The sequence below is a fragment of the Corticium candelabrum genome, chromosome 10, assembly GCF_963422355.1.
Source record: "Corticium candelabrum chromosome 10, ooCorCand1.1, whole genome shotgun sequence".
Classification (NCBI taxonomy): Eukaryota; Metazoa; Porifera; class Homoscleromorpha; order Homosclerophorida; family Plakinidae; genus Corticium; species Corticium candelabrum.
In genome coordinates, this window is record NC_085094.1 from 3,870,058 (window position 1) to 3,889,614 (window position 19,557).

The 19,557-nt window shown below is 40.7% G+C and overlaps 5 protein-coding genes across 7 annotated transcripts; 1 reads left to right on the forward strand and 4 right to left on the reverse strand.

The window, feature by feature from the left end:
• Positions 1–615: 615 nt before the first annotated feature.
• LOC134185992 (uncharacterized) lies at positions 616–5,669 on the reverse strand. Of its 2 annotated transcripts, none has more exons than XM_062653893.1 (12): positions 5,577–5,669; positions 5,431–5,508; positions 5,261–5,331; positions 5,144–5,202; positions 3,611–3,719; positions 3,460–3,538; positions 2,445–2,542; positions 2,276–2,386; positions 1,439–1,507; positions 1,252–1,368; positions 1,130–1,192; positions 616–1,074 (listed from the first exon to the last, which is right to left on the reverse strand). In XM_062653893.1, exons 1-12 carry the CDS (start codon positions 5,653–5,655, stop codon positions 874–876), a joined length of 1,134 nt encoding a protein of 377 aa, XP_062509877.1. In that variant the 5' UTR covers positions 5,656–5,669; the 3' UTR covers positions 616–873. The 2 variants fall into 2 exon arrangements, with proteins under 2 accessions (XP_062509877.1, XP_062509876.1); XM_062653892.1 differs by having other exon boundaries at positions 5,431–5,511; positions 5,577–5,660.
• Positions 5,670–6,359: 690 nt separating this feature from the next.
• Positions 6,360–9,123, reverse strand: LOC134186155 (carbohydrate sulfotransferase 8-like). Its single transcript, XM_062654071.1, has 2 exons — positions 8,970–9,123; positions 6,360–7,356 (listed from the first exon to the last, which is right to left on the reverse strand). The coding sequence occupies exons 1-2, from the start codon at positions 9,082–9,084 to the stop codon at positions 6,443–6,445; spliced, it is 1,029 nt and encodes a 342-aa protein (XP_062510055.1). The 5' UTR covers positions 9,085–9,123; the 3' UTR covers positions 6,360–6,442.
• A 1,110-nt stretch (positions 9,124–10,233) lies between these two features.
• On the reverse strand, positions 10,234–11,873 carry LOC134186095 (carbohydrate sulfotransferase 11-like). Of its 2 annotated transcripts, XM_062654013.1 has the most exons (4): positions 11,730–11,873; positions 11,628–11,671; positions 10,527–11,343; positions 10,234–10,471 (listed from the first exon to the last, which is right to left on the reverse strand). In XM_062654013.1, the coding sequence occupies exons 1-4, from the start codon at positions 11,870–11,872 to the stop codon at positions 10,405–10,407; spliced, it is 1,071 nt and encodes a 356-aa protein (XP_062509997.1). In that variant the 5' UTR covers position 11,873; the 3' UTR covers positions 10,234–10,404. The 2 variants fall into 2 exon arrangements, with proteins under 2 accessions (XP_062509997.1, XP_062509996.1); XM_062654012.1 differs by having other exon boundaries at positions 10,234–11,343.
• A 2,040-nt stretch (positions 11,874–13,913) lies between these two features.
• On the reverse strand, positions 13,914–15,042 carry LOC134186048 (carbohydrate sulfotransferase 8-like). The gene has a single exon (XM_062653955.1). It carries the CDS (start codon positions 14,995–14,997, stop codon positions 13,978–13,980), a length of 1,020 nt encoding a protein of 339 aa, XP_062509939.1. The 5' UTR covers positions 14,998–15,042; the 3' UTR covers positions 13,914–13,977.
• Positions 15,043–17,059: 2,017 nt separating this feature from the next.
• Positions 17,060–19,557, forward strand: LOC134185251 (zinc finger MYM-type protein 1-like). Its single transcript, XM_062653031.1, has 4 exons — positions 17,060–17,152; positions 17,709–19,112; positions 19,184–19,345; positions 19,399–19,557. Exons 1-4 carry the CDS (start codon positions 17,060–17,062, stop codon positions 19,555–19,557), a joined length of 1,818 nt encoding a protein of 605 aa, XP_062509015.1.

Genomic DNA, 19,557 nt, shown 5'->3' on the forward strand with positions numbered 1-19,557 from the left:
CACTCCAACAATAAGTGCGCATATAGCAGTGTGAAAGAGTGTGAGAAACATTAACAAGATCAATTCAAGTGACCCACAGTGTCTGCAAAAGCTAAAAAGGATGAAAGGCATATTCGGTTGAAAACAGCTATGTAGCAGCAAGTGTTACATAGTATTTGATACCAATCAATTTCTATGTACAAGCAAGTCTGTAAATAGGATATTGTTATCAAAGTATACGCAACATAATAATTGTCACTTCTGGGTAACTCTTGCACAGCTCGCAGTACTATCTCACCACAGAACATGGAAATTAATGTATGAAAAGCCATTTTAATTCAATTATATAAACCACTAATGCGCAGTCTGCCGCCAGTTACCTGACTGTCACAAGACTATAATAAAAGTAAATATAATCTCAACTGTCACAAACTTGGTAAACATGAATTGCTCTACCGAGTTTGAGAAACATGAGTGCTTGTGGTTCAAAAAAACATACAACCATGGCAGTGGTTTATTATTATTATCTCTAACTAAGTGCATCCCTTCCTCACTAGAGAAACTGCTGTTCAAGATGACATTTGAGCATGGTGCACCCTGTGTGACCTTGCTCATGCCTTGCCCAAATACTGCATTCCTTACACACTTCTGTCTATTCCCCATATAACAAGCATACATACAAGCCATTTAACCATCCAGAAATGTTGACCAGCAGAACTGGTGTATGGATGGCAGCATAGATAAATTAGCACAGAAGTATGCGTGGTCTCACTCATGCATGGTACAAACCATGTTTGAATGAACTCACAACAAAACAATAAGTGCAGATGCATGTATACATGCATTTATTACTATAATATATAAACAGCAGCTTCACTATTGATATTACCAATACTACTTATCTTCAGTTTGCTTCAGAGAAGATTGCTCACTGTCTGTTAGGTAGGAACTGCTTATCTTCTCTCTTTCTTCTTCATCATCACCCATTTCTTGCCCAATTTTATTCACATCTGTTGTACCATCTCTTGTTTCTACTGACTGTTCTAAAGGCTCTGGCATTCTCTTACCAAGATTTGCAAATTTATCCATAACTTCCTGCAAAACCCAAGTTTTGTGTACTTATTCAGACAAATCGACAAAGTACAACTACTTTTAAATGAGCTTGAATTTCTGAATCGCCTGACTCATGCACAAGCTTTCCAAGAGCCAATGTCTGCAACAACCCATAATCATTTATCGAGATAACCTTCAATACAATGTAAGTGCAATCACCGAGTGAGGTAAAAATTCCAGTTTGTCACAATGGTTTAGTAAAGACTCGAGAGCACACACAGCCTCTCTGTAATTGCCTTTCATCATCAATGCTCTCATCACTAATCCAGCTTGAGCCTGAAATGAGTACATCACAAATATATTACTAGTAGTAGTACACAACCATAATATGTACACAACTACCAACCTGTGAATATTGGATATTCATTTCCTTTGTTAGAAGGCTCATTATTTCCAAGCACAGATCTGGCTCATTCTACATGAAACATACAACTATAACATTCTTTCCTCCAACTATCACAAAACCATCCTGATCAATTAGAATAGGGACATTACAACTGCACAAACCAACACCCTATCATTGAACTGAAACAAGACCCTCAACATGTGATATATAAAAGAGAGAAACCACAAGCATATTGGGTATTTCAAATATCATCCCTGATCTTGTACATTCCTACTCATTTCCAGTCCTTAGTATAATAATTCAAAGCACCTAGGAAATCATTTTGACATTCTCAAATCAACTTTACACAAGTGAAACATACAAAACTGAGATTTTAATAAATTATTGTTCTTATTCAGGGGTTTACATAAGCAACTTCAATGTGCTTATGACTTTCTAGTTTGCCATCAAGCATCTATATGTCGTAAGGCTCTACAGTAGACAGACCCTGATCTATAGATACACCAGTGCACACTGTAGCAACAAATAGGCTGGTTCATTCACAAAAATTGAAAAATTCTGGATACAGTGTATAAATTCTATATCCTTCATTTTTGAAAACGTTCTTAGTAACAAAGCAACACTTATGTTTGTTTGCTATATAACAGTAGTGAGTGACCCAATTTGTTCAACCAATTACATCAATTGTAAAAGGACTTCTTAGCAGTCGGCGACTCGCCAGTTATACATACCTCCAGCATAACTAGAATGTGAATCACTGGTGGTACTTAGTGTATTGACAATTTACGACATAATCTATTGACACTCGGCTCACAACTCTGTTGTTAAAGTATTTACTTGTTTGCAAGCAACTGCACCAAGACTGTAGTACAATTTGATACTCAGGAAACGATTCCTCTTTCGACTCAGACTGTTCAGCTTCAAAGCTCTTCTCACGCCATTATTAGCCTAATACAACAAACAATAATATAGCACACAACATAAACTTGTAGAAACAACTGCTCACAAGAAAGCAACAAGCATACACTGCAGAGTGAAACGTTTTCCACATAGGCCGAATCTCTTCCTCATCATCCAGCAGAGTTTCGTATGTCTCAACAGCTTCTGCACAGTTCAATGAGATAACTTACACCTGTTAATTAAGTGGACCATAGCTTATGATGCTAAATGCTATTGTCAATACGTAAAGCTGAAAGACAAATTACTAGTTTGCAGTTAACACCTACATCAGGGAATTTCTCCTAATCAAAGACAGTGATTTATTGTAGACTGTCCGAGATGTCAAAACTTTATATTATGTATTATCCAGATCAATATTGTATACTAACAAGAATGTATTATCTAGAACAATTTCTGTCTAATGCAACTGCTTGCTATTAAAAATCTACAGACTTGAAAGCACAATCATAAGAATTCATATTATAATGAGTCAACTACTACATGGACCAACTGTTATTACTCCTAAAATATGAGCCAAGAAAGTAGCAACCAGTTGAGCATATAATGAGCACTGACAAGTGGCTAGCTGCTACCACATATGCCTTCCTATTAGCTGCTAAAATGTACGTAAGCAGCGACAAAAGGCTCAAGCTGAAGTAATTTACACATCTCAACCAATCATGAAACCTGAGCCAGCAAATTAGGTAGTGGCTACTAATCGATTCTAACAAAATAAATGTATGCCAAAGACAAGAGCCACATAACTTTTAATTAATATTGCGTAATTAAACTGTTTAACTTAAATAATGAAACCCAGTTGGATCAACTATTACTAAAAAACCAGCTTCAGTCAGAAGAGTATATGTAGACACAAACTAATGTATACCAGATCTAGGTACTAAAGTATGTGGTTCACTCGTGGTGTGTGCCTGTTTAGAGACTCAAACACAAATACTCTAGAGAATTTGCCAACATGAAGAACAATACTTGATGTAACTGCATGAACATAAGTTAGCACATGCACTATAGCTACAAAGAAGTCTAGAATAAAATCTTTACACTCAGCATGCTCAAATTCTTACTTTCAAATTCTTTCTCATAACAGAAATGTTGAATAAGGTAGTCATAAGCCGACTTTGAAAAGAAAACACCATAACTAATCTGCATATAACAACAAACTCATCCATATTGCCATTTCTAAAAAGTCATACAATTTGATTGTACTAAACTAACCTTGTTCTGCATCATTTCAAGTGCCATTTCTGGACAGCCAACACGACAGCAAGCTCGCACAGTAACAGCACCAGAACTTAATCGAATTTTACTCAAACTAGACCGGAACCTATGACATAGCAAAAATACCAGACTGCATGAATACATAAAGAACATATTAAACATGACTGGCAAAACATTGCAAGGACATCTCAAACTAGGGGCACTTCAACAATTACCTCGCCAGCAACAAGTCATACAAATACACAACAAGACTTATTTACTAAAATCATGTTGTATTTGGTTGAGTTTGTGATCAGTTATTCCGTAAGAGCAGGTATTGGTATCAATAGTTTATGCTACAGAGCTGATTTCTATACCAAACCTCTGCGCTTACAACGGAGCAGGTCCATGACTACTCAAATTTGTCATTGCATTGCATGGTCCCCTCTCAAGGGACCAAACCCAGCATAAAATTTCTCAATGACACAAACGCTACACCTTCCAGTTCATTCGAACACATGCCCACACCAGTTCTGTGTAGACGGTTGTGTCGTCACCCTCCACAATGCTTCCAGCAATCAAAGATTATATGCTGATTGAAGCCGCTCTTCTACCACTAACGTTGCTCTCTAAATTCTGATGGCATTTGCACCAAATCCAACCTACATGTTTCCTGTACCGAGCGCTACATGGGGAGTGTGTCGATTCTAGCCTCACTGTTCACCTCGCCAATTGCATACTGTATACGGCTCTGACTGTATCACACAGAAAAAGAATGCAGACAAGTATAATTTGAAAAATTAGAAAGAGGTAGAGTTGCCGTACGAAAAAATAGAAACAAGGCCATGTAAAGGTGTGCTGTGACATCTTTCGTATACAGACTGACTGTGCAATACATCATCCCTACATTGCACCATTTTCTAATTAGAGACACTACAATGTGTTTTATACCTTACTAATTAGAAAATGGTGCAATGTAGGAATGATACTGCTCAGTCGGTCTGTATACGAAAGATGTCACAGCACACCCTTACATGGCCTTGTTTCTATTCTTTTTCATACGGCAACCCTATATCTTTCTCATTTTTCAAAATGTCTTATACTTGTCCATAATAACAATGCCTTAATCTAATCGTGGTAAAATTTAAATATCACAGTTGATGTACCTGCTAAATTATTATGTCACCCTATGACTGCTCTACATCAACAAATTAGACCTCGGAGCCGGCGAAGCAGGGTGGGCCAGACGGGCCATGGCTTGCCCAACTTTTAAAAATGGGACTTCCGCCACAGCCTTTTGGTAAGAACTTCCAGAAGTTCAAATGATTAAATAGATTAACAATTTTTATGTTCACTGTGAGCGGAGCTTGGCCACCATACATCTGGAGTGCTCCGCCAGCCCTGAGACCTTCAACTATGTAGAATATACTGTACAAAGAAAATATTATACAAACACAGCTCAATTAACTAAACATTAGCAGCTCAAATTCATTGAATTTGACATTCACTAGATTGTCCCAAAATCTTTCTTACAGTTTACACGCTGTTTACCGTTTAATCAGGTCCACTCCAACTTCAATATCCTCTTTAGAACGACAATTATTCAACAGCTTCATAATAAAAAAGAAATAAATCAATTCTATTTGATCCTTCAATTTATGAGCTTACTATGTTCATCTCACTTGCTTTCACATATCTGCGTGCGTCAAGTTTCTTCTTCATATCATTATAAAGATCACCTAAAGTGTAGGAGATTTAAATTAAAAATTGATTAATTGTGTTGCACAGACCTCTAGTTAATAGAATTTAGTAGTAAACTCAACAATTGCCGAACGTACGAATATCAACAAGGGGTTTTTCTCCGAACGCTTCCTCCTCTTGTTGAGCAGAGAGAATTCCTCTGCAGCATTGGCGACCTGCTACACAGAATTATGATAGTAGGCTAGTAAGCGTTGTCAACCGACTGCTCTTATGTAGCTCACACCTAAGTTTACAGGACATAGAAACAGTCTCTGCTTTCCCACGAATAGAGATCTCAGTACAGATCGAGCCATAGAACACATTGCGATTGCGCGTGCGCAGAACAGAGCTGCGCAGCTAGGCTCTCCCCATTTTTACTTCTGGACAGCAGGAAAGAAAGTACCTGAAAGTCTTCGTAGTAGTGTAGGTGCGCTGTGTCTCTTTTTACAGTACCATAATTAATTCAAATAAATACTGAAACATTCATTCCTACCTTGTCGAATAAATGCCATCATTTTGAGTGAGTTACTGGAACCCGAGGCGAGCATGTGCTAGAGAAACGGACGGGCGGGCGGACGAACAATTGGAATGCAGCGCATGCGCACATTGTTATATCTGGCTTGCTAAACAATGTACTCTGTACTACTCCTAGATCACTGGTGATAGCAGTGCACTTTACGCCTGTCAGTACACTACACTGTCGTCGTGTTCACATACAGTAGTCACGCTCTAGGTGCCAGATTGGGCAGTGTCGAGGTGGTGCCGCTATCGCAGATGCTTGTGCGTGCATGTCTATGCCAGTTCGTGTGCAACAGGTGTTCCGTAACCTTCGCGTCCGTAGACCTGTCTCGTTTTCTGTCTCAATACAAATCTAATTAAACCCAAAAAATTTCATATTTTTAATTAATAAACTCGAGTCTGGTAATGTAAATTAAGTTAAAGTAACGTATGTTTTACGAAGTTGACAGTTATTCTGCTGCTGAATCTGCAAATACAAGACGCGTTTCTCGCATGTTGTTTCGTTAATTAATTAATTAATTATCTAGAGACATGTATACAGTATGCAAAGTGATAAAAGTTATAAAACGTTGTAATGCATTTTAATTAATTCTAGAGAGTTGAGTCACTCAAATTAAACTTTTGATATCCAAATATCTCGTAGTCATCGTCGTACTGAGAACGTAAGCGTTCAAATTGAGCCGCTGAGAGTTGAGAGAGAAAAGCGAACTTCGTTTCGTTACCCGATCGGTTTTCTTGTGGCAACTGCAGCCAGGAGGGAGCTCCGAGAGCGTTGAGAACGTAACCAGATTCCTCAACAACACCAGGACTATTCAAATCGACGAGGTAATCGTAATCAATATGACACGGATGACAGATCAAGTGTGTTGGTCTCCAATGAATGTTAAGATCTAGGTGCCTTTTCTTGTCGACAAAACGTGTGATGAAATTAACAAACTGAGGAAAGGATATCTCCGGTAGAACCATTGGGACGTGCTTGTTGTTAGTTGATTGAATGGGGACTCTGCTGTATCTAAGAACCCACGTGCACATCTGTTTACGAAACGGAGTGTTGCAAAGTCTAATTTGTCTGTAGTCAGACACGACACGTCCAAGAGGTTCTCTGTACGCCATAAATTTCGTGTAGTTTCTCAATCTGTATTCGATATCCTTACTGTTGTGATATCTAGCACTCAAACGAGTCACACTATTGAAGTCGTGTTGCATGATATGGTCTAAAGCAGCGTCTACTGCCGAGAACTTGCCCGTAAGGATGAGCATGACAATGCGCCACGTCGTAGTCCCTGCTTTCCTGACTGGACACCAAATGACTCGATTTTTGTCGTCTACCACCATTTCGGCGTACAAACGACTTTTTTCTTCGAAAGTGAGAGGTTGCTGAAATCTTGCGCATTTTCTCTTCAACGCCTCTTTCCTGAGAAAGAGACGCTTTTCTGCAGATGGTTGTGTAGGATGAACAAACAGCTGTTGGAGTTCTTGATTTTGCGAAAGAGATGTAATTGTTTCTAGAAAAATAAACACGTGAGCGTCAGCCACTTGAAAAACTTTCGCCAGTCGCTCATTAAGTTAATTAACTTATATACCTACTTTCGGTTTACGAGGTAATTATTGCTAAATAGGAAACATGTTTTACCACAGTTCGTTGCATATATATATATATATATATATATATATATATATATATATATATATATATATATATATATATATATATATATATATATACCGCACACTGACGACACTCAGTCCAGCAGTTTATTTGTAACCTAAATTGATACTACGGCATTTAAACTTAGATGTCCACACACACACACACACACACACACACACACACACACACACACACACACACACACACACACACACACACACACACACACACACACACACACACACACACACACACACACACACATTTACGGATCTGGCTACGCAGTCTCGTTCTGTCGTGCTTTATTTAGCTAATAAAATAATTAATTAATAAATACACAACGACATGAAAGCTATAGACATACGTGTCTTTGTAGTCGCTGTCACGCGATGCCAGATACGGTACTCACAGAGTGCATGACAGATTAATTAAATTAGATTTGTTAGCGCACACTAGGCAACGGAGTATGTGCGATGCGCAAGACGCAGTGTTCAGGACGTTCACAACACCAGCGGTCTTCGTCGATCTCGTCGTTGTCGCTAAAATTATCATTAAAGCCGCTGCTCTTTTTAGGTACGAAAGTATTCTCTAAAAGCTGACGTAATCGAATGTGTAGATATCAAAGAATTTCCTGCAGTTGACCGCAATCGACGACACCATGCACACCTCAAAAGGATTTTGATAAAAAATCTCTGTCTAGAGATTTCCAACACTCATCTACATACTCTCGGTTTGCTACTTGGCGATAGCTGGCCAATAAACCAAATACATGCACGAGCGCATGCTCTAGTACCCCGAGTTACAAGCTCACTAACATTTTAGTTCGTACAGTAAAAGTTTAAGTTAAACACTCACATATTATAGGCGCATGCGCTTTTGTGGGCGGTATTTTATGCGCGGTAATTAAATAACTTTGCTTGCTTGCCTGGTCTGTATACGATTGCTTGGTAAAAAGAGAGAACACTAACTAGTTAGCTGACTGCTAACAGATCAGTCTCCTCTATCAAAAATTCCTGGATCTGGGCCTGTTTTATTATTAATTAAGTAATGCACTAGAAGACACGTTCTTCTGGTATTTCATACACGTACTACAAACACAGTGTACATACACGTGACCATGCAGCCATCATCTAGCACGTAATTTGCACGACCGTTTCAACTAGAGATGATACGCAGTGCGACACTGCATGTACTTACACGATCATCGTTCAAAAAGCGTATAGAAATCACAATCGATTACGATCGTAAGATTTGGACGAGAACACATACTAGGTACGTTGATACCGACTATTGATGATTGAACGGCTGCACAGTGAACAGTGGCGACAAACAGCATCACACAGCTCTCTACTCTAGCCTTTAGCTATTGTCTAGAGTGCTGCCCGATTTCTAAATCTGCTTTCTGTTTCAGCCCATACACTTGTGATATACATGCACGTTTGAACTAGCTAGCAGAGTGATGCTTACCTCCATTGGTGTGATCATGAAACAGCAGCCATCCGCACAGCAACAAGGCTGAATATGTGCCTAGTAAGAAGACGACAGGCAAGAATCTAGAGTTGGAGAAGCAAAGAATTTTCATTTCTGGCGTTTCTGACGCACGTAGCTCTTGCAGCTAGTCGACTAGCTGTAGGTCTTCTGAACAATAGTCTTGTCTTACGCATGGTTAGCCCCTCCCTCGTTCAATCTTCCGGAAGTAGGAGCATGCAATAACCATGGGCGGTGGCGGCTGGTTGTGCAGCCACGCATGGCCTAACCACTTTTAAAAATAAACGCAGTTACCGTATACTTTTGGTATAGATGTACTGTAAGTGATCAAATAGGTAATATATGTTTTCCACAATCTGCTGGTACCAAAGGTGCATTCGAGATACTAGTAGGTTGATAGTGCATATGCACATTGTTGATCAATGTTGGAAGCTTATTTTATAGCCAATAAAAAGAGTACACTGGTTGGTGTGCGTTAATTGCAAAGATTATGCTTACTTAACGCGCGCTACGCCAAACTTTTACTTTCCTTGCGAAAAAACAAAGCCATGACGCGGCGGCAGAAGGTCTGCATGGCTCCGATAAATCTGTTTAGGTATAGCTACTGGGATAAAATTTATGAATGTCATTCAAGCGTCGAGCAAAAGACGAAATAGGTGTTGAAAACTAAAAATTGCAATAAATCAAGTATTTAGATTGTTTGGCTGATTGTAATAGTTTAAATTTTTTTAAATTTTTCATAACTTGATCGTAACCTTAATTTAATTATATATATATTTTTAATTTTTGCAGTTAGTTGATGCATAATTATAGACAAATATAATGTGTCTTCTTTGTTTGTGTTTGTCAACCTGTTGCTATGGTTACAGTATATAGACCACGATAGAGCGATAGTAGTCTCGCGTAGCCAGCCCCCCCCCCTCCCCCACCACATCATACTTCCGGGCAAAAATTGAAAGCAGGAGCTTGTCCATCTTGATACCAAATATGGGTTTTATAGTGTAGTGCATGCGACTGCCAATTCCTTGTGCAAAAGTTTGACGTCATCTAAAAAATGTAGATTTGGAATGTTTTGCATCCAAAAATAGTGTCATTAATTTAATCCTGGCTTACAAAATGTGTGTATCTTAGCAATAACTTGATAACAAAAGACTTAATGATTTGTAAGTTATTAGTGAGTAAGTATTTTATCAGAAACTTTTATGATGCAGTATTACACACTAATATTACTTCGTTTAAATTTTCAATTATTGTTAAGTTACGTACGTAAACGAATTTGAATGACTACAAGCATTCATATCTAGAGACGACTGAGCAAAACAAAATGTCTAAATACACAATAGTTTGTCTTCCATGCATACTAAAACGTATAATATTGTGACAAATATATTTCGAACTCCGTGAGAAATTGTTCCTAGACTGCGCTATCTAAAGGTTTGATTGACATGTTGGTAGCCAAATATCTCGTAGTCGTCGTCGTACTGCACACAAAGACGCTCAAATTGAGCGGTCGAGAGTTGAGAGAGAAAGCTGTACTTTGTTTCGTTGCCCGATCGGTTTTCTTGTGGCACGCGTAGCCAAGAGGGAGCCCCGAGAGCTTTGACAACGTGAGCAGATTCTTCGACAACATCAGGACTATCCAAGTCCACGAGATAATCATAGTCAACATGACACGGATGACAGATTAAATTAGTAGGCTTCCAGTGACCATCCAAGTCTTGATATTTTTTCCTGTTGCCACTGAATTGAGTAACAAAATTGACAAAGTGAGAGAAACTAATGTTTTTCCATGCATCCGGGTTACTCTCTTGAGCTGGTCGGTTTCCTTTGAGATTTCTATTGTTGTAGCTGACGACCGCTTTGCAAATTCCTTTACGAAAACCAGTGTTATAAAGTTTAATTTGTCTGTAATCAGAAACAATGCGTCCAAAGGGCTCTCTGTAGGCCATAAATTTTGTGTAGTGTTTCAGCCTGTACTCAATAGCTTCTTTGCTGTAATGCTGAAGACTCAACCGCGTCATAAACTTGAAATCGTGATGCAGAACGTGATCCAAAGCAGCGCTTACGTTTGTGAACTTGCCCATAAGAATGAGCATGACGATTCGCCATGTTGTTGTTCCTGCTTTTCTGACCGGACACCAAATGACTTTATTCTTTTCGTCTACTACCAAGTGAGCATACAAAATTCTCTTTTCGGTGGCCGTGAGGGAACGTTGGTATCGTACGCAGTTTTTACGCACTGAATCTCGTCTGATAGAGAGACGCTCGGTTGCGGACATTGTTGAGATATTTTTAGTCGGAATTGCATGCCGTTGAATTGGTTTATTGTCAACCAGAGAAGTCGAAGTCGTTCCTAGAGAAACATATGACATCTGCGACCATTTGTTTATACTATAGGTGCGACACCACACACACACACACACACACACACACACACACACACACACACACACACACACACACACACACACACACACACACACACACACACACGGGTGTGTGTGGGTGTGTGGGGGTGTGTGTCGCTGCATTGAGGCACGTGACGGATATCGCACCCTCACGCGACTGCAGTGTTCAATCGCTCCTCACTCACATGTTACAAGCACGAAAGACATATTCGCCCATTGACATTCTTACTGTTTTCTCTATCGTATTTCATGATTCTATCAATCTGTCGATTCCTTTCAAAATTGCAAACATTCCTAAACTTCATGTCAAGTTCTTGGTAACATATTTTACTTGTCTGTTTGAGAATTGATTTGCTTGTCGTGAACAACTATGAATCGCCACCATCTGCCTAGAATCCCGAAACACAATGCTGAGTAGACTACGAGCAACACTGATACTAAGATTCCGAGACGTCGGCAATGAGACAAATGCATAGTCAGTCTCGTCATGATCACCCGATTGCAGCCCCGGATAAGACTTCGCTCATGCAAGCTAGCGCCGAGCATAAAGCGAAATAAATGTTGAAAAGCAAAATAAAATGAAGTATTTAAAGATATTTTGGCTGATTGTTCTTTAGATTCGTTCAAACGTAAACGTAATTTTATTTAATGCTAATGATTTTTATTTTTTATTTTGTAGAGCATGTAGGCAATTGAATTGCGTATTTTCGTTTACATTTGTAATTTTGTAGAACAGAACCCTTACTAAAAACAAGTCAAGACAGCACCCTCTATATATGCATCATGATACTAAACGCTGCTATAATACATTGCGACTGTTTGTGAAAAAATTGAGTCACTCGTACAAATAAATTTTTTTAAAAAGATATTACATCTAGAAGCGTCTTTTGATTTCGTTTTGGTAATGTCACGTCTCTATATATGGAGTTGGAGAGGGGTGATAGGCATACGAACACCTATAACTAGAAGGAGTCATTACGGGTTAATCTATAAACGGCTATATATATATATATATATATATATATATATATATATATAGTTACGGATCTGGGCCAGACGAAGGAAGCTCGTGCTGTCGTGATCTAGTTTGATTTAGCTATTAAAATAATTAACTAAGATGAGCATGACGACTCGCCATGTTGTTGTTGGTGCTTGTCTGACCGGACACCAAATGATTCTATAGTCTTTTCGTCTTTAATTAAGTTAAACCAAGTGAGCGTACAAATTTTTCTTTCCGTTGGCCGCAAAAGAACGTTGGTATCACACGCACTTTTACGCACTAGATCTCGTCTGATAGAGAGACGCTGGGCTGCGGACAATGTTGACTTAATTGTCTGAATAGGATGTCGTTGAATTGGTTTGTTGTCGACCAGAGAAGTCGAACTCGTTCCTAGAGAAACATATGACATATGCATGGACGTTTGTTTATATTAGGTACAACACGTGTGTGTGTGTGTGTGTGTGTGTGTGTGTGTGTGTGTGTGTGTGTGTGTGTGTGTGTTTGTTTGTTTGTTTGTTTGTGTGCGTGTGTGTATGTGTGTGTGTGTGTGTGTGTGTGTGTGTGTGTGTGTGTGTGTGTGTGTGTGTGTGTGTGTGTGTGTGTGTGTGTGTGTAAAAACTGAAAATGAGGGAGTTTTAGGACTACGCACACGACACAATAAGAACTAAATCCAACAAAAAATTCTGCTAGTCAACCCAAACTGCTAACCGAAACAAAGTCTAGTACGTCTTCACCAGCTACCGATCCGTTGACTACCAGAGCGACTTCAGATATCTACTATGTATAAAGCTCACGAAACAGTCAGTATTGCTGTCTGCAAATAGTGCGCATTAAATTTTTTCCGAGACTGCAGAAGAGAGGCGTGTCAGTCTCGCCTCGAATTTTCAAACTTTGCATAGAGAGCGCCGTCAGCTCTATAGCTAGCAGTTCCAGCTTCTTGAACGGAACTGTGGGAATCATATATCAATTCGAACAGTCGCAAGACTAATCAAACACGAGTTGTAGCAGTTCCGCTGTAGCTAAAATTGCCGGAAATGCAAATCGAAAGAGCCGCTAGAGTCGCTGTCGCGATGCCAGATCTAAAAGGGTTTTAGTGAGAGTCATGCACACATGCAATGCACGACAAATTAAAAGTTAGATTTGCAGCTTACAATGAGCAACGTAAGATGCGCGATACACAATATCTATACATATCAGTGTGTCCTAGACGTTCACAACACCCAAACGTTGGTCTCGGAGTCTCCATCGTGGTCACTATCGTCGTCGTCATTTCCAACACTCATCTACCCACACTGTTATACTTGGATATTCAGAGATGGCCGATAAACCTAGCTTCTAGAACAACGCGCATGCGCTAGTACCTCGAATTACAAGCACACTAGTTTGTAACACTCACTTAAAGTAGTGGCACATGGACTTTTATGGGCGGTATTTATGCGCGGTAATAGGTAATTAAACGGTGCAATTGAATACAAGCAAAACAAAATGTATATAATTTATTTTGTGTTTCAACTATAAGTACCAACGTAGGCTTGTGACAAATATTTAGTAAACTCCACGAGCAATTGTTATTACGACGTTATCCAGAGGTTTGATTGACACGTTGGTAGCCAAATATATCGTAGTCGTCGTCGTATTGAGCGCGAAGACGCTCGAATTGAGCGGTCGAGAGTTGAGAGAGAAAGCTGTACTTTGTCTCGTTTCCCGATCGGTTTTCTTGTGGCAGGCTTAACCAAGAGGGAGCTCCAAGAGCGTTGAGAACGTAAGCAGACTCCTCGACAACACCAGGACTCTCCAAGTCCACGAGATAATCATAGTCAATACGACACGGATGACAGATTAGATTCGTTGGTTTCCAGTGTATGTCGAGGTCTAGGTACCTTCTCTTGTCGCCAAAGAAACGAGTGACAAAGTTAACAAACTGGGGAAAGGTGACGTTTGTCCAAGCATCCGGGTTACGTTCGCTCTGATGTTGTGCATTGAGATTAAAGATTTGGTTGTAGCGAAATGTTTCTTTGCATATTCGTTTACGAAACTCGGTGTCGTGAAGTCTAATCTGTCTGTAGTCGGAAACGACGCGTCCAAGCGGCTCTCTGTAGGCCATAAATTTTGTGTAGTGCTTCAACCTGTAGTCGATAGCCGCATTGCTGTGGTACTTATTACTCAGGCGCGTTACATATTTGAAGTCATTATGCATGACGTGATTCAAAGCGGCGCTCACGCTCGAGAACTTGCCCATCAGAATGAGCATGACGATTCGCCACGTCGTCGTACCCGCTTTTCTCACCGGACACCAAATGATTCGGTTCTTGTCGTCGACGACCAGTTGGGCGTAGAGAAGTCGCTTCTCTTTATACGTGAGAGGTCGTTGAAATCGTGCACACTTTCTCTTCAACGACTCTTTCCTGAGAGAAAGACGTCGAGCTGCTGGTAACGTCGTTTCTGTTGGAAGACTAGAAGACCGTTGTTGTAAACGCTTACTGTCTAGTGAGACTGTCCACATTCCTAGAGAAATTGCCGTCGTTCCTACTGCTCTCGTTCTCACTAGAAATGCAGACGCTATTTCTAAATTCCATACAATTGTTGCATGTATATGCATGTATACACCCTATACTGGTCATATTTTTATCGAATAAAGTACGTACTTCTGACTTTCGCTCTCGTAAAACTGTTCGTAAAGAAAATAGTTTTCCCGCCTCAAAAACTTTCTGTATACAAGAGATTTTATTTGCGCGTGTGCTTTTTGATTATGTCGTGCTCTACTCGTATTCCAGAAGCGGAAGGCGATGAGAGATTCTTTCCGCAGAAGAAGAGAAATACATCTTTTTAAAGTATTAAATGCCTACACCAAAGCCAACCAAGTACGGTGACAAAGATGACAGAAGACAAATAGAGACTAATTCAAAAAATACCAAATCTAGGGAAAGTGTACCTCAGAGAGCATAATTCAGTAAAAAAGATTTTAGTGACCTCGAAAAAACCTAATTCGACAACAAATAGGATCAGTACCGTACCCATTAGGCATTTCGATTATAGCATATTTTTCAAAAATTAAAAAATTATTTTATTTTCAAACACATTTTTTGACACACTTTGATTTATTACCGCTCTACATTAACAGTTACCGGTGACACCACACTAAAATATTTTAGATACATTGCAATACTGAAGGACAAAAGTTGAAGGTCGTAAACGATAGGCGTTGTTCATCGTTTTCTGGTAATTCTTTGCACAGGCCCTGACTGTACATGATAGGCGCTGACCTTCCGCCTCGCAAAGCTCTAAGCCAAAAAATATTGTTGCCCTTTTGGTTTGCTGTCAACACATCGATCACAATAGTAGATGAACATATTGATATGCTCGTTTAATTAATTAGCAGCGTCCCAGATAATCTTACCTTTCGATGGCTCAAACAATAATATTTGCGATAAAATTGTTCGAAACACAAACTTTCGTAAACAATAACGGTCTAGATATATACACTCGAAACTAATTAGTATCAGACTAACAGTAGGGTAGTGATCACATGAGTGTAGGAAGAACGAAGCTATCAATACCACGGCAAAGTGCCAAACGGAGGCGGGTATTATCACGTCGGACAATACGCTCTGCTGTCAAACGTTACATCTCTATAGTTCTAACTAGAAAGGATCTAGTGTCATTATCAAGGTGCCTCACTCAGAACGGCTTGTTTCGAAATTTTGTGCCCTGAGACTAACTACACGCGCGCAAGAGACAAAAACGTTTGTCCGTCTACGCGAGAGAGAATGGCAACTGCAAGCTAATTGTTCGCTGTGGCCATGCAGTCACGCCACTTTGAGATCTCTAGATGAAAGCATTGAGTAAAGTGAAGGAGTATAGAATCGTCGTACTTGGCTAGTGAATTTACACGCAGGTGGTATGTGCCACTAGAAAGACAGGTGACTCGCTCAGTGTTCTAGACATGACCACACCATAGGTCACCGCCTGACGTCTGATTGTCGATGTCCCTGAAAACTTACTTCACAGAATGTAGGTCCGTCATACAAGTTGTTCCATGCACAAATCAGGTCCAAGACCTACACGTTCTACACAACTAGATCAAATACTGAAAATTTTTTTACCTTGAACAGTGGGTGAGTGCCACCATCTGACTAGAGACAGCGCTGAGTAGGCACCGAGTAAGACAGTTAGTAATAGGAGTCCTAGAGCTAGACGATAAGGAGACTGCAAATACCGTCGTGTCATCTTCGAACGATGTGCATCCGTAATGCAGAGCTAGATTTCTGTGAGTCCCGTATGTGAATGCTATCTATGTACATACGACACGTCAGGGATGTAGCCACCGGTCCGGTTCAATGTCGCCAATGGACGATTACCGTTAACTTCCGGAATTAGGTATAGCTTATTAAATAAGTTATTATTTAATCACTCTGGGGTCTTACATCACGTGCACGTGCAACTTGGCAGATCAGACTGCATAGTATCAGAACCGTTATATATACTGCTCTGCATAGTACAGTATCATGCATAGCCTCGCGCAAGCCAGACGTCCCAGGGAGTGGGCGGGCAAACTCACGTGAAAAGGAGGTCGAGCTCGAGGCGGCTTACGAAGGGGCGGGGCGAATGGGATAGTACCGCGTACTTGTGCGAACGCGGCCACGTGGCATTCTGCATACAAAATGGCTGGTGTGAAGTTGACAGCGATTGTGACACTTCCGTCTCTTCCCGATGAACCTCATCACCCCCACGGACTTTCGTTTCTCCAAGAGAACGTTTGGGAAGTCTAACCCTGTGCTGTGCTTGCACAGAGCCAGTGGTTTCGTATTTGGCCCTTCTTCCACTACGACGAAGCTCAAGATGTTGTATTTTGCCACCACTGTGTCACTGCTACCAAGCTAGACTGTATCAAGTCCAGCAACAACGCTGCAAATGCATTTGTAAGTTCCTATAAAACTAGCGTTCTGCATGCTGCATGAGTATTTGCCACCTGGACTCCGACAACTAGAGGATATAATTGTCCCTGCAGGCTCTTTCATGTGCCCTGCATAGATATTGATTCCGAGTGCCTTTCTCCTCCCAACGAGTCTGCTACATGTAACTTTGCACTATCCAAAACAATTATAATCCTAATCCTACCTTTAGCTAACCCTATCCTGAATTCTTAGCTTGTAGAGCCATACTTAATTAACCCTATTTAAAACCGATATTAGGGCCTAAACGGCATGAGGCTGCCTCCAAATCCTCCTAGCTGTATCACTGATATTTGGTTGGGAAAGTTAGAGTTGAACTATTCATTCCTGAACTAGACGTTTCTGTTGATGTGATCAGGTGACAAAAGGTTTCTGTAATTGGAAAGATGCCACGGTTAATTTCAAGAAACACCTACAGTCAAAATCTCACAGGGAAGCAGTTGATGCTGTTGTGAAGCTGCCAAAGACCACAAGGGACGTAGCAGAGCAGCTTAGCAGGGCCCACAGAGCAGAAAAGGAACAGGCAAGGGACATGCTACACTTGATCTTATCCAGTATTCGCTTTCTTGGCAGGCAAGGACTAGCCATGCGAGGTACTGGCAGCGATGAATCAGCTAACCTTACTCAAATGCTTTACTTGAGAGCTAAAGGAAAGCCTGAAGTACTTCAATGGATACATAAGAGTGCCTGCAAGCACACTTCTCCTGGAAATCAGAACGAGATGCTTAAACTAATGGCTCATCATGTACTGAGAAAGATCCTGGCGAACATCCACAGCTCGCCATTCATTGCTGTAACGGTTGATGAGGCCACAGACAAGGCAAATAAGGAGAAGCTGACCATTGTTGTGAGATGGATCAATGAGGATTTTGTAGTGTCTGAAGAGTTCCTGAGATTGTACTGTCTGTCTGCGATTGATGCACAGAGCATTTTCGAGGCCATGAAGGATGCTTTTCTGCGGTTCCAGATTCCTCTGGCAAAGCTCCGTGGTCAATGCTATGATGGATACAGCACCATGGCTGGAGTGAAGGCTGGTGTAGCTGCAAAAATTGAGCAAGTGGAGCCTAGAGCTGTATTCACACACTGTTATGGGCATGCGCTGAACCTTGCTGTTAGTGATACAGTCAAGCAGTGTCTCGCTATGAAGGACTGTCTAGACACTTGTTTTGAACTTATGAAGCTGATCGAGTTCTCCCCAAAGAGAGAGGCCATGCTCTGTGAGGTGAAAGAAGAGATTGGTAGTGATGCTCCTGCCGTGCAAACCCTCTGCCCAACAAGGTGGACTGTTCGTGCAGAATCTCTTGCCAGCATACTTGCAAAATATGACAATATCCAGGTACTTTGGGTGACATCATTGCATAAAACATCAGACACCGAGATGAAAGCTAGGATTCAGGGAGTAGCTAGTCAGATGCAGTTGTTTAAGTTCTTTTTCTGTCTCATTCTATCTGAAATGATCTTACGGCACAGTGACAGGCTTAGTCAAACGTTGCAACAACTCAAGCTGTCTAGTGTTGAAGGCCATGAACTAGCAATGCTGACAGTGAAAACCCTTGAAAGTTTGCGAAATGATGAAAACTTTAACATGTTTTGGCTGACTGTTGAGAAGAAAAGGATCCTGCAGAACATTGATGAACCTCGCCTTGCAAGGAGAAGAAAATTGCCTAGTCGATTGGAACTTGGTATCGCTGTGGCTGAATTTGCATTGTCTCCAAAAGAGGAATACCGGCGAGTGTACTTCGAAGCTCTTGACCTCGCAATGGCAAGCATTAGAAGCAGATTCAACCAACGAGGCTTAGAATCTTTTCAAGCTTGGAACAGCTTCTTGTTAAGGCTTGTAGGAAGCAATGTTTCGATGAGGAGCTGGATCTTGTGTGCAATTTCTTCTATGAAGACTTTAACAGAGAGGAATCGGTGGCACAACTAGCTACTCTCGGTGAACTCTTCTCTTCAGCTGAAGAGGAGGAGGTGCCATCTGTTGAAAGCATAAAGAATGTACTGTTGACGCTGTCCACAATCCAGCGTAAGTTGTTGACGACAGTGTGCAGAGTGTTTCAGCTACTGTTGATCTTGCCAGCTACAAATGCAACCGCAGAGCGATCATTCAGTGCCCTCCGCCGTATAAAGTCTTGGCTGAGGAGCAGGATGTCTCAAGCAATGTTGAATCACCTTATGATCCTGCACTACCATCAGGATTTGACCGATAG